Source organism: Eucyclogobius newberryi, unplaced genomic scaffold, assembly GCF_026437365.1.
Source record: "Eucyclogobius newberryi isolate DKJ021-1_F unplaced genomic scaffold, fEucNew1.0.hap1 SCAF_17, whole genome shotgun sequence".
NCBI lineage: Eukaryota > Metazoa > Chordata > Actinopteri > Gobiiformes > Gobiidae > Eucyclogobius > Eucyclogobius newberryi.
In genome coordinates this window covers 21,848,787-21,861,241 of record NW_027315801.1, presented here as the reverse complement: position 1 = coordinate 21,861,241, position 12,455 = coordinate 21,848,787, and the positions used below count along the sequence as shown (strand labels likewise).

The 12,455-nt window shown below is 39.0% G+C and overlaps 1 protein-coding gene across 2 annotated transcripts; it reads left to right on the top strand.

Moving 5' to 3' along the window:
• The first annotated feature begins 384 nt into the window (after window positions 1-384).
• Window positions 385-12,319, top strand: ptpn18 (protein tyrosine phosphatase non-receptor type 18). Of its 2 annotated transcripts, none has more exons than XM_072449453.1 (17): window positions 385-802; window positions 1,164-1,262; window positions 3,369-3,471; window positions 3,600-3,676; window positions 3,778-3,867; window positions 4,916-4,954; window positions 5,180-5,248; window positions 5,368-5,427; window positions 6,695-6,873; window positions 7,632-7,698; window positions 7,783-7,860; window positions 8,266-8,361; window positions 9,950-9,996; window positions 11,053-11,133; window positions 11,312-11,478; window positions 11,657-11,752; window positions 12,177-12,319. In XM_072449453.1, exons 2-17 carry the CDS (start codon window positions 1,182-1,184, stop codon window positions 12,248-12,250), a joined length of 1,404 nt encoding a protein of 467 aa, XP_072305554.1. In that variant the 5' UTR covers window positions 385-802; window positions 1,164-1,181; the 3' UTR covers window positions 12,251-12,319. The 2 variants fall into 2 exon arrangements, with proteins under 2 accessions (XP_072305554.1, XP_072305553.1); XM_072449452.1 differs by having other exon boundaries at window positions 388-802; window positions 5,365-5,427.
• The last annotated feature ends 136 nt before the right edge of the window (window positions 12,320-12,455 follow it).

The window sequence follows — 12,455 nt, the reverse complement described above, 5'->3', positions numbered from 1 at the left end:
AAAATGTTAAATCTGCAATGAAAATTAAAAAAAAGAAAAACATATTTATGTTTTGATATCTGGCTAAAATATTGAGCTATGAAAATAACCAGTGTTTCCCCCAAATGTGCCAGACCCTTTGTCATTTTAAACTTTTTGGTACTTGGTATGAACATTTTGACCTGTGGAGATGGCTGACATGAAGGTGCTAGATTATGCTTTTATTTGATTAATTCATTCATTAATTCATTCATCCATGCCTCCTTTCTCCTCTTTCATAAAATATTTTCCCTTTCTATTTTTTGTAAAGACAATTTCCCCTTTCTGTTTGTTTTTGGACTATACCCTTGTCTATTTAATAGGTGATAGTTTCACACATACAGCAAAATCAACCGGCTCGAGTAAACCAGGGTTATACGGATAAAATCTGAACCAAACCTGGTAAAGTGAATGAACAGAACAAACAACTATTCATTTTAAGAACAGTAGGGTTAAGGTTTGCAGGTTAAAAGTCTCTGGTTTCCCTGTGAGCCGGCTTCTGTCCGTGAACAGTTAGTCTTTACTTCCTGATGAGAGTGAATTATTAACAGAACTGAAGCTGCGTCTCACAGGCTTCAATAGATTTCACTTCTACCACTTCTGCTGAAGCAAAAACAACCACTGCAACTGATACCACTGACTGGACCTGTTCTGTCAAGATATCTGGGGATATCGCTGTAGGACGAGGCTGGACATTCATCTACTATTGCTACTGCTGAAAATACTGTAGTGCTTTCTGGACACTGCAATTGGGAAGTTGGTTTGGTGATAGACTGTAACACAGGTATGTAAACAAATCTAATGTTATCTTTGTGAATGAATTATAACATGATTCAAGAGGAAGTCAGAAACTGCAGATCACTTACCTACATTTTGAAAGACTAGCCACAGGAGAACGTGCAATATAAAAGTACTTTTGATCAACAGAGAGTATTTTGCATTATGTTGAATTGTTGTATGTAAGGCTGAATCCATAATATGCATTAAAAACAGATAGACAATATATTTTCAAGTAAGTGTCACACGCTGCACCAGAAAAACCATGTCAGTGCTGCCCGGTGGTTAAGGCACATTACACATATGCCATCTATACAATATGGTTTGTGTGAAATATGTCTGAAATAAATCTGAATGTGACGTTCCAGCCAGGTGAATGTTTGAACATGTCATATCTGGAGCAGCTCTCGTCCCTGCTGCTCTCTGTGGACGGCGTGACCCAGAACACCATCGAACAGGAGTTTACTGTGAGTGCACACTTCTGCTGCTACCGCTTCTGTGACTACTGTCCACTATTAGTGTAATAAGATCATACTGAGACTCTTCTTGTTCCTGGTTTTGTTAGTTCTTGTTCAGTCTTGGTTAATAGTCTTACTGTACATAATGATCTTGTCCTAGCCCACACCTGAGATACATCCACACCAGCTGAATTTATTCATTTCCACATTTTGTCTCATCACAACCACAAACTTAAATAGTATTCGTATATTTTGTAAAAAAAGCGACACAATAATATAATACACAATATAATTGTTCTCCACTCACAATCACTTTGTGTTGCTCTTTCACAGAAAAGTTCTGGGGGTACGAATACTATTGCAAGCCACTATATGTGTTGTTGTCATAGATTCTATTATGGTTCCCAAAACGAAATGATCGGTAATCAAATCACTGAAGTGTTAACTCTAACCCGTAACATATAGTTTCGATGCCTCCACATCTTTAATAAGACTTGGAACATTAATATTAGGTTGGTATAAATATCAAAACGTTTGCATTTTTCCAATTTTACATTAAAAAGTATTTTTGGTTGTTGTTTGGGTCAAGCCTGAGGGCCAACAAAAAATGGTGTTCCGGGCCATAGTTTGGAAACCCCTGGTTTATGCAAACAGGAGTCAGATTAACTTTGGCCACCCTCCTGGATTTCCTTCTATCCACATTGAATGCAGTGTTCAGTAGTTGTTTTATTAGAATATTCAAATGAATCCCTAGCTTCCTCGTAGTTTTTAATGCATTTACCTTTAGATATCTTACAAACACAGCTAATAAAACATCACGTTACAATTGATCCTTTTGTGTCACTGGGACATACGTAGTTGCCCTTGTATGATACTGGCAAAACAATGAATGCCTGTGATGCTACTGTTTAGCATAAAATACGGGTGACTTTTTCTTTTTTAAATATTTCTTTGGCCCGAAGGCTTTATCAGACAGAAAAGGTAAGCACTAAATGGGGGTGAGAGAGGAGGGAGGACACGCAGTAAATGATCAGAATCAGGATTGAAACTCAACACTGCGGCCGTCTGCACTTGGAGCCTGGTATACGTGTGCTGTGACTTATACAAATACTTTCTTTATATTAGTCTGAGTCTGACTAAAGAGAAAGGGACTCATAATTAACTCTGTGCTGTTTTTAGTAATTTCATTTATTTTGAAATATATTCTGAAACCTAGAACCTTGAGCAGAAAATCCACATGACACACGGTTCACCAAAATAAACCATGAGAAGCAGAGAGTAGAATGACGCACATTACATTACATAAATAGTGCATCTATGTATTTTTTACCTACCGTATGCACAGCTACAACTGTATATTGTGGGACTGAAATATTTCACAGTATGGCCCTATCTATTTAGCATTTATTCAATTACTCATGTATTATTCTCCTTTATTTCTCAAAATCCCTTGAAAAAAGATGGATTCTCACCGTGAGCGAGGTCATCCCTCCACAGATCTGACCAGTAACTTGACCTGGTGGAGTCACCTGCTTGTCTCCATGGCGATAGATTAATTTATTCTTGAACGTCATGTTGTGAACAGCCGAGGCAATAACATCTCCATGGAGACAAGCAATTTGCAGAGCTTCCACCAGAAAAGGTACAGTGTAGACAACAAAGTCACACTGACCAGGATCATGGCTCAGATCAGCTGCAATAAGAATAAGGACACATATGGCTGCGACCATTAAAGAATAATATTTTTTTTTATCCATTATGGTTGTAACATCTCTTATTTATTCATGAACAATAAAGTCAACATGTATTTTGATAACGTCTCTTAATACTGCGTGGGAGTATGCAGGAGTGGGCTCACCTCATTTGTTGGTGTAGCAGGAGTAAACCTAGCACGTCATGTGATCTGTTGGTTAATTTCCTGTTTCTCCAAAGCTTTCATTGTCTGAGATCACACAGCAAACCGTTATTCCATTTTACATTTTATATGTTTTGCAGGGAAAACAAGGAACTGTTGTTATAGTTGTTGTACTTGTACTACGTAAAAAAAAACAAAAACAAAAATTGTAATATAATACAATGCAGCACTATCACTGTGTTTTTTTTAATGATTTCTAGGCTTTGCGTTCTCATTCGGTGGCATGGAAAAAATCACAGTGCTCAGAAACTGGGGCGCAAAAAGAAAACATCAAGAAGAACAGATACAAAGATATACTGCCCTGTAAGTATTATAAGTACCGTATACTATTTGCCACCCTATGTATGTGTCAGTATCATGTGTCAGTACTACACACTGTTGTCTCTCCTGGCCTGGTTTATCCTTTATCCTTTATACTCTTCTGTGTTTAGATGATGAATCCAGAGTAATTCTGTCTCTCAGAACTTCAGAGTTGGATGGAGACTACATCAACGCAAGCTTCATTCAGGTTTATGCTCATATATTATTGGCAAAACACATTTCCTCCATGATACAAGAAGAGGTCCCTCTTTTGAATCATCAATTGTCATGTCTGTATCTCTCCTGTAGGGGTCACTGTCAGGTTATATTGCGGCTCAGGCTCCTCTCAGCTCAACCCTCACTGACTTCTGGAGGATGGTCTGGGAATATCGGGTGAAGGTATGACTTTGTTCAGGGCCATTTGGGTGCTCAAAGCAGACATTCTCAGTGGTGCCCCCTAACGCCCTTCAAACGTGTGAAAAATACATAAGAATTATTATTATTATTAATTAATTAATTAGTTACAAAAATTACAAAAACAACGAATATGTGAGGTATTGTAAGTCATGTTTGGATAAAAGTGACAACACTGTTGGGTTAGAAATGTCAACAGCGGCAAAAAAACATAACAAATCTTTTCATAAGTATTTTATTTCCAGTCAGTAAAAAATATAATATATGCAAACAAAAATTAAGGGCCGTTAAAATGACTCAAAAAAGCAAAGCGTATATTTACGTAATAAACACTGCATGGGTTAAAATCGAATTGTCAAAGACCGATGCTGAGGTGGGAAATGGAGAGTTGGCTCACTAAAAAGTGGGGAATTGGAGAAAAAAGGTTAAGAACCCCTGCTCTAATACAACTTAGTGACTATTTCCCACAGCCCCTAATTGTCCCTGCTCCGCCCCTGTTTCTTCTGCTGAACAGAGGCTTTAGAAAACACGACAAGCCGCAAACGACTGACGCTTTCTGATGCATTTATGAACACGTGACGTAAACATGTGTAAGAGAGAAGTTGAACTACTTTGGCTTTGCGCGCGCGGCGGTGTCAGCTCCGCGGAGCCGCACCAGCTCAACGCGTCGTGCAACTTGTTACATTCTCTCATTTTCACGGTTTCTAATTGAATATTCACATTTGCACAATCTAAAATCTCTTTGTGGTTCGTAGAATATGTATGTGTAGTTCCCAGCTTAATCCGTGTCATATTGAGAGTCCCGAGTCATACTTTAATGAATAAAATCTAAATACAGAATATGCCTACTGTAGATCCCCTGTTTAATTGCAAAAAGGAACAGTGCAGTGTCTGGACAAATAGTCAATGTCATTCAGTCCAACCTGTGCCTTTGGAGCCCCTGATGCCCTTCTACTGTAATGGGAGCAGCAGCACTGACTTTGAGTATATTATAATTCCAAATAAATGCCATTCTGTGTCTTTGTCGTTCCAGGTGATAGTGATGGCCTGCAGAGAGTTTGAAATGTCCAAGGTAATTACAGTCTGACAAACTTGAGTGGAGTAATTTAAAGAGTTTGTTGCTTTGGTTTAAGTCATTGAATTACCCAAGAAAGACGACTGTTGCTAAAACAATATTGCTCGAGTACATGCATGTTGCAGTAAATCTATTACAGGTTAATGCAGTTGGTGGATTCCCCTCACTGGTGTCAGGTGCACAGTTATGCAACACAGTAAATGTGTAATTTCTGTCCTGCAGAAAAAGTGTGAGGTTTACTGGTCACCTCCGAACCAAACCACAACATTTGGACCTTTCTCTGTTCACTGTGTGAGAATATTTACTACTATTACTATATCATGATAACGCACCTTCTAAAAGCTGGAGAGAAAATATATTCCAGTTGATAAAGTTGGATTCTGAGTGCAGTACATGTATGTGTCCAGCAGGGGGAGTCCAGTCCCACTCAACACCTCACAGTCAGAGAACTCCAGGTCTCATTTAAACAGGTAAAAATACATTGAGAACTTTACTGTCAATGTTGTGTGTTTGTTTGTTTGTTTGTTTGTTTGTGATTGATCGTTATTATTTCTGACACACCATGGATGGGCTGAGAAGCTAAAGGGCATTTTTTTAAACTTTACACTTCGTTTGAAATCAAATATTCATGCAGTATACAGGTGTAAGTATTTACAGTTTAGCTTGATTAGCATGTGCAATGGCAAAAATAAATCAAATGCTTGATATTATATTGTCCCAGGAGAAAATTGAGGGTCAGAGATTGAATTTCAGAAACACTTTTTCCCCACACATGGATGAAGTCATGCATCCCAATAACAATATTCAAGCAGTATTATTTGAATCCAACAGAAATATGTTAAAAAAATGTCTTTAAATGTATTAGTTGAGGTTTGATTATCAGACAAATGTGAAACGCCGGTCAAACTAATACTAAAAGTGCAGAAAAATCCCTTTGTACCATTTTTTGAAAGTTTATTATCTACATTTTTATCTATTGCCCACCTCTAGATATGTGTCAGTCAGGAGAACTTTTGCATTAATCCATCATCATGAATATCAGTTGGGATTTAATCAATTGGAATCAACCAAGTATTTAACACTTTCCAAACTGTTCCCAACGTTATATCATACAGCTAAACAGCAAACACTCGGGTGCAGGCTTTCTTTCCAGTCTCTTGTGTCTCTCAGTGTGCCATACTGTGTGGGCACATGTCACGTATGTGTTACATGCACAGACTAGTGTAGAGCATGTGTGTGTGTGTGTGCGTGTGTGTGCGTGTGTGGGTGTGTGTGTGTGTGTGCGTGTGTGTGGGCCGTGTCTGCTCTGCCTGGTGTCATATGTGCCATGTTTTGTATGTGTCAACCTCGTCTGAGTATGCGGTGATATGTGGAGGCTGACTGTGCCCTGGCCGTGATGAGACTTGTGTAGGATGTATGTGTAGTGACCCAGCTGTCCTTGTGTGATTTCTCTATTTTTGTGTTTCATGTGTTTAAATACGCTTGAATATTGGTGGCTTTCCTTTGACATCCCTGTGACTGTATGTATAACTAAGATAGGGGCATCTAACGGTGTGCTCCTTGTTTGGTTTGGTTCTTGTCCTGGTTTAGTTCAGCTTTAGTTCCAAGTTCAGTCCGAGCGTAGTTCCAATTTTGATGCGGTGCGTGGGATGAATACAGTGGGACGTTTTCACAAAGTAAGTCCCAGCATTTTGTGGATTTTACTGCGCTTACGGGTTCATCCATCATCATTTGCAGGACGTGCGTGTGGTGACCCAGCTGCAGTTCCTCTCATGGCCGGATCACAACGTTCCGCAGGAGGCCTCGGGGGTCTTGGACCTGCTCCACAGAATGCGAGCCCTTCAGCAGTCCAGTCCAGACCCGGTCCAGAGAGCCCAGCATCCTCAAAACCACGAACTGAAACTGGTGCACTGCAGGTGAGACTGGACTTCACGACCTGCAGGGATCTAATCTAGGCTGGGATCTCATGTGGCTGGCTGATATTCTGGTGAGCTGCAGACAGACGGGTCGGTGACAGAAGGAGGTGAATATGGATCAGTTCTCGCTGTTTGTAGAACAGTCACATCTGCTCCGTCTAAAACGTTCACGCATTTACACATTTACATGCATTTAGATCATGTTACACGATCCATCCTTTATCTTGGCTACGCACTCAGACTCGGACTCAAAAGTAAAGTCAAAGTCCTTTGTCCTTCCATTCATAAATAACTATCATTTTTGAATACAATATAGAATGTGTTATATAATCTCTCATTTCTTGCTCATTTTTGCTCTAATAAAGATCAGAGTGAGTTTTTTAAGAGTCCTACTTTGTCCCACTAATTTGAAAACACTAAAACCACAACAACTCGACGACTAATGAGATCTAATGCCGTCCAAATGAATGTAAATATAAACATGGCTCAGATGGTAATATATGTAGATGTATGTGCAGTCATAACAGGTCATATAATAACGTTTATCTGATATAAATCTATGTAAATACATGTGTCCCTCGAACAAACAGATCTGGTTTTGGTCCCAGTCAAATTTTTTGCAAATACACAACAGGAAGTTATGGGGTTATTTGAGTTTTTATTCTAAATTTGTTTCCATTCCGTAAGTATTGTGATTGTGTCGTATGATGTCATGGCTACTTCACCTCTAAAACGTGTCGATATTGATATTTTCTCAGTGCTGGTTGTGGAAGAACTGGAGTCATCTGCGCTTTGGACCAAGTCTACCAACTCCTGATACACCAGGTGAGAGAGCGGCAGTGTGGTTAAACTGTCTCCAGCCTCTCCACTCCAGTTACTCTGAACGTCTTTTGCTTTTTATTTTGACAGAAGTTAACCTCAGACTTCAACATCATGAGGGTTGTCATGGAGCTGAGAAGGCAGCGACCCAGCGCCGTGCAGACCAAAGTACGACACACAACATCGTCCATGGTGTACACTTACAACTGTTTTTTAAAAAAAGGGGGGGGAAAGAAAAAGTAGATGTAAACGTAATAGAAAACCAGGAAGTTCAACCCTCACACTTCTTCCATTTCAGTTTAGACAGCAGCATCTGGAGCAAGCTGGAAATCCCCAATAATCATTCAAGTAACAAGAATGTGGAGGTTTGCTATAGTTAGAATTGGCTATTTCTGTCATTATCATCTATTCAATGCTGTATATGCTATGGCTTAAGTAGACATACTGTATAAATCAAAAGAACACTAAGAGACTCACACGGTGCTGTCCCTATCTTGCAATGGTATAGATTCAAACATTGATACGACGTTGAATTACGCTGTTCATTTTCTGATTTTTATCCTATTTTGAAAGGAACAGTACCGCTTCATCTACACGGCCACTTCCTGTTTGATCAGATGGTTCCTCCAGAAGAACAGCTCTACTTCTGTTTACTGCAACTTACCACGGGTACTAACTACTGTCCTACTCCTACTGCTACTGTCCTACTCCTACTTCTACTGCTAGTACGTCACTGCTGCAATACTGACAATGATGAGTGCGCTCTGCTTTGGGTGAATAAAATGAGAGTTTCTGGCCCAAATTTTAAATGCCATTCTTGCCCACATATTTGGCTCCAATGAAGTCTTAGGGGAATTGAATAGATGATGTAATGTACAAGTAAAGGTGGGCAATACATCGAAATTTAGATCACATCGTGAATGTGTTATGGTACGCAAAAGTTGAATATGCAAAAGTAGAATACGTATGTAATATAAGTATATAATTTATGGTAAAAATTTCAAGTGAGTTAAAAAGGTGATTGTAAACGTTCAAATAAAATTATATAGTGATATTTCTGCACTTTTGTGATACAGTTTATCAATGTTTCACATTTGTCTGATGATTAAACCTCAACTAATACATTTAAAGACATGTTTGACACATTTCTGTTGGATTGATATAATATCGTCAGAAAATTGGGAAAAACTCATGAAATACATGTTTGTCAATTTTGCATAGCCCGACAGGCGATGTTAGATGTGATATACTTTAAGAGTTTCATTAAAACATGCACATATTTTAGTTTGTCAATAGCTGTTTTTGGTTGCTTGAATATGGATGTAAACTTGTATTGATATTTTAATGAATTACTTTAGATTTTACTAACAACATTATCCAATCTAATCATTATTTATGCTTTATTAACGTTTTATAAACCAAAAAGTAAAAGGTGAAAGGATTTCCCTCTTTCTTCACAGTGTTGTATAAGAAATGAACCAAAAAGCCCTTTTTGAGTATAGTTGTACATTTTGACATAGTCAATTCCTCTTTGAATCGTTCTCTGAGGTGAACCCGCCTCAGTCGGACTCACAGCTGCACAAGGACGTTTTCAAACGTGACAAATAAAGAGTGAGCGGAAGGCTAGCTCACAGAGAAGTGACACTTCCTGTTTCTGAGAGCAGTTAAACATAACATCACCACAGGACTGAACCAAAACTTAAACAAGACTGAACAAGGATTGAACCAAAACTTAACCAAAACTACACCATGACCAAACAAGGACTAAACCAGGGCTTTTCTAGAGTAGACAATTGAGGTGAGTTTTTTAAAAGTATTATTATAATTAATATATATATATATATATATATATATATATATATAAATATGTAAATATATATTTATTTATTTATTTTTTTAAAGAATTCTTCTTCATCGTTCTGTGTCTTGTTCAGCGAGATCTCATGCTATTTCAGTGGTATTTAATCATGATAATGTGCCACCTTATTCTATTTCAATAAACAAGCAGCAAATCGATGTACGCGTGTTTACGGAACGTATGTGAAAAATATACAGTAGTTATTGCAGTTAAAATGGGACACTTTTAGGACCACACCCTCCAATGTACACGTGGTAGACAAAGAACCTGTTTGAATCATAGTCATTAGTTTGATTATAGTGTGAGTGCACGATCTGCAGCAGGTTTTTGACGCTTCTTCATTTAAGGATGCATTTTGGCGAGTAGATTTTTACATCTTTGAATTTGATCTGTTTTCAGCCGAAGAAGCCTCAGAAGAGTGTCACCGCATCTGCCTCTGACGACAGGTTTGGTCCCTGTTTACTTCTGATTTGGTTTAGTTGTGTTTAGTTGGAAGAATAGAGCCGAGCCGGAGCAGCAGACAGGAACAGAGCTGCTCGATATTGGCTCGGTTTAATGAGAATGTGGTGCGAGATGGCCCATATGGAGGTGTGACCAGTTCAGAGTGAGATTCTCAGTCTCCTCAGTGTCACCCCCCCTCAAACCCACACACACCAACACATAAACCCCCCACCCCCTCCATCACACCGGTCCCCCATCAGCATCATGTTCATCGTCTCCATGGAAACTCTCGAATCAGGAAGCGAAGGAAAGACAACATCGTATTCTGTGGATGGAGCGCTCAGAATCGTTCCGAAATATAGCAATGGCACCAGGCTAAACCAGGAGTCTGCTCGTTTTACTCTTTTGCCCCTGTTCTCGTAGAATGGAGTTATAATGGGAAGTTACAAATAAAGCACAACATGTAGATATTTGTATCACCCAAGACTCCAAGAACAGTTAGCGCAGACATGGCTGGGAGAATCTTGATGTCAAAGCTGTGACGATCTGATATTTTAATCATATTGTCACACCATGATTCACCATTTCTCTATTTAATTCAGCTCTTGTAAATGTGAACTTTGAAAATGTTCATGTTTTGTGATAAAAATCTAGATCTGGCACCTAGAAAATTGTGAAAGTCTTCCTGGGGCCCTCGTAAAAATTGCCATCACATAATTTAAATGTATGTATAGTCAAAATATATCAAACACCTACTGTAATAATAAGAGTAATGGTTGTATTTGCATCAATAATACAAGAAAACGTAATAAGACAGAAAATTGAGAGATTTCAGCTTTAAACATATTGCCATCTGCAGTAATTGTAATATTAATGTCTCCACGAGTTTGTGTTTTACCTTCAGTTCTTCATGCCAAGCTGGGGAGCCAACTCCAATTAAATATTGGAAAATCTCACCCACCTTTAACAGACATATTCCCCAAAGAACCTCATGCCAAAATTCATGCTTTGTTTACAATGCACAGTTCTTGGTTTAACTATTATTTCTGTATTTGGAGCAGGTCCCAGCAGCAGAACATGGATGTGACGTATGCTGTGGTTAACAAGAAGAGCTCTGCACCCCAGTCCTCTTCCCTCCCCAGGTACAAGCTACAACCAAACTATATGTATCCATCTGTTTGCATCATCTCATTACAAGTGTTTTCTGCTGCAAATCAGTTTATCATTCACATATGCTATTCATAAGTTATCAAAAATGCATTGTATTCCAAAAAAACATGAATAAAGTAGAATATGTGAATGCCCTGAATCTGTCACCAGGAAAGCAGATGAGACCCATCACTATGACAACGCCCACTTGATGACCCCTGCCCCAGTCTACAGCACGGTCCGACCGCGAGCCAAGCCCCACTCCTCGGACACCCACCTGTATGACTTGGCCACGCCCACTAGCTCTGACGTCAAGCCGCACTATCACCTGATCTCAGGTCAATCACACTTTAGGGTCAGAATCAGAAGAGGGTTTATTGCCATTGTCAGTGAACAGGATCCTCAAAGTAATTGTGTAATAGTTATTTGATACAGTATGAATTGCAAAAGATGTAAAAAATAATAATAATAATAAAGTGGTATTTAAAGCCTCATTATCATTTTGTGTACTTGCAGAGGCCTCAGGGTCAGCGACAGAAGCAGACGATGACTACGAGGACGTAACTCCTTCAGCCTCGGCCTCCATCAGCTTACCCCCCTCTAATGGGATTGGTACGATCCATCATTTGATTGCATTGAACCCTTCCTCACTTCCTGGACTACGGATTCATTATCTCCCAACCAAACGTATTAATAATACCCAAACATAACAAGAATTCTAACCTCATATAAAACTGATATACAGGCTATTGATTGGTTTGTTGGTCCCCCTTTCTCTTTACATTAATTCATATGCACAGCTGTACAAAATTGTTTTTAGCTTGGATTCAAACATTGCAAAGGGAAGAGGCCTGTCTCACATCTTCAGTCTGTTCCACATTTTAGCTGCATAGAACTGAAACACAGATTCCCCATGTTTAGTCCTGACTAACACTTGCAAACAATTAGACGTGTCTCTTTTCAGACGTCATACATAATTAAATATCAAGCTGTAAATCTCTAATGTGTTGTTAATGTATTTTTGTATTTCCCCCAGGTTTCAATAAACGCGTGGCGAAACCCAGAGGACCCCGGGACCCTCCAGCTGAGTGGAGGCGCCTTGAGAGATGAGACATGTGCTCAAAGACAATATGCCTGACACTGTTAGATTATGCTATGCACTGTTTTATGTATTAAAAACAAAGCTAAAATGTAATAAAAAAAAATACACATATATATATATAAATTGGTAGGTAGTTGATAAGTACTTACCTTAAAGGCGGTATGGACGATTTTTCGGCGATTTGAGAACGCAGGTGGAAGTGCGCATGTGCAC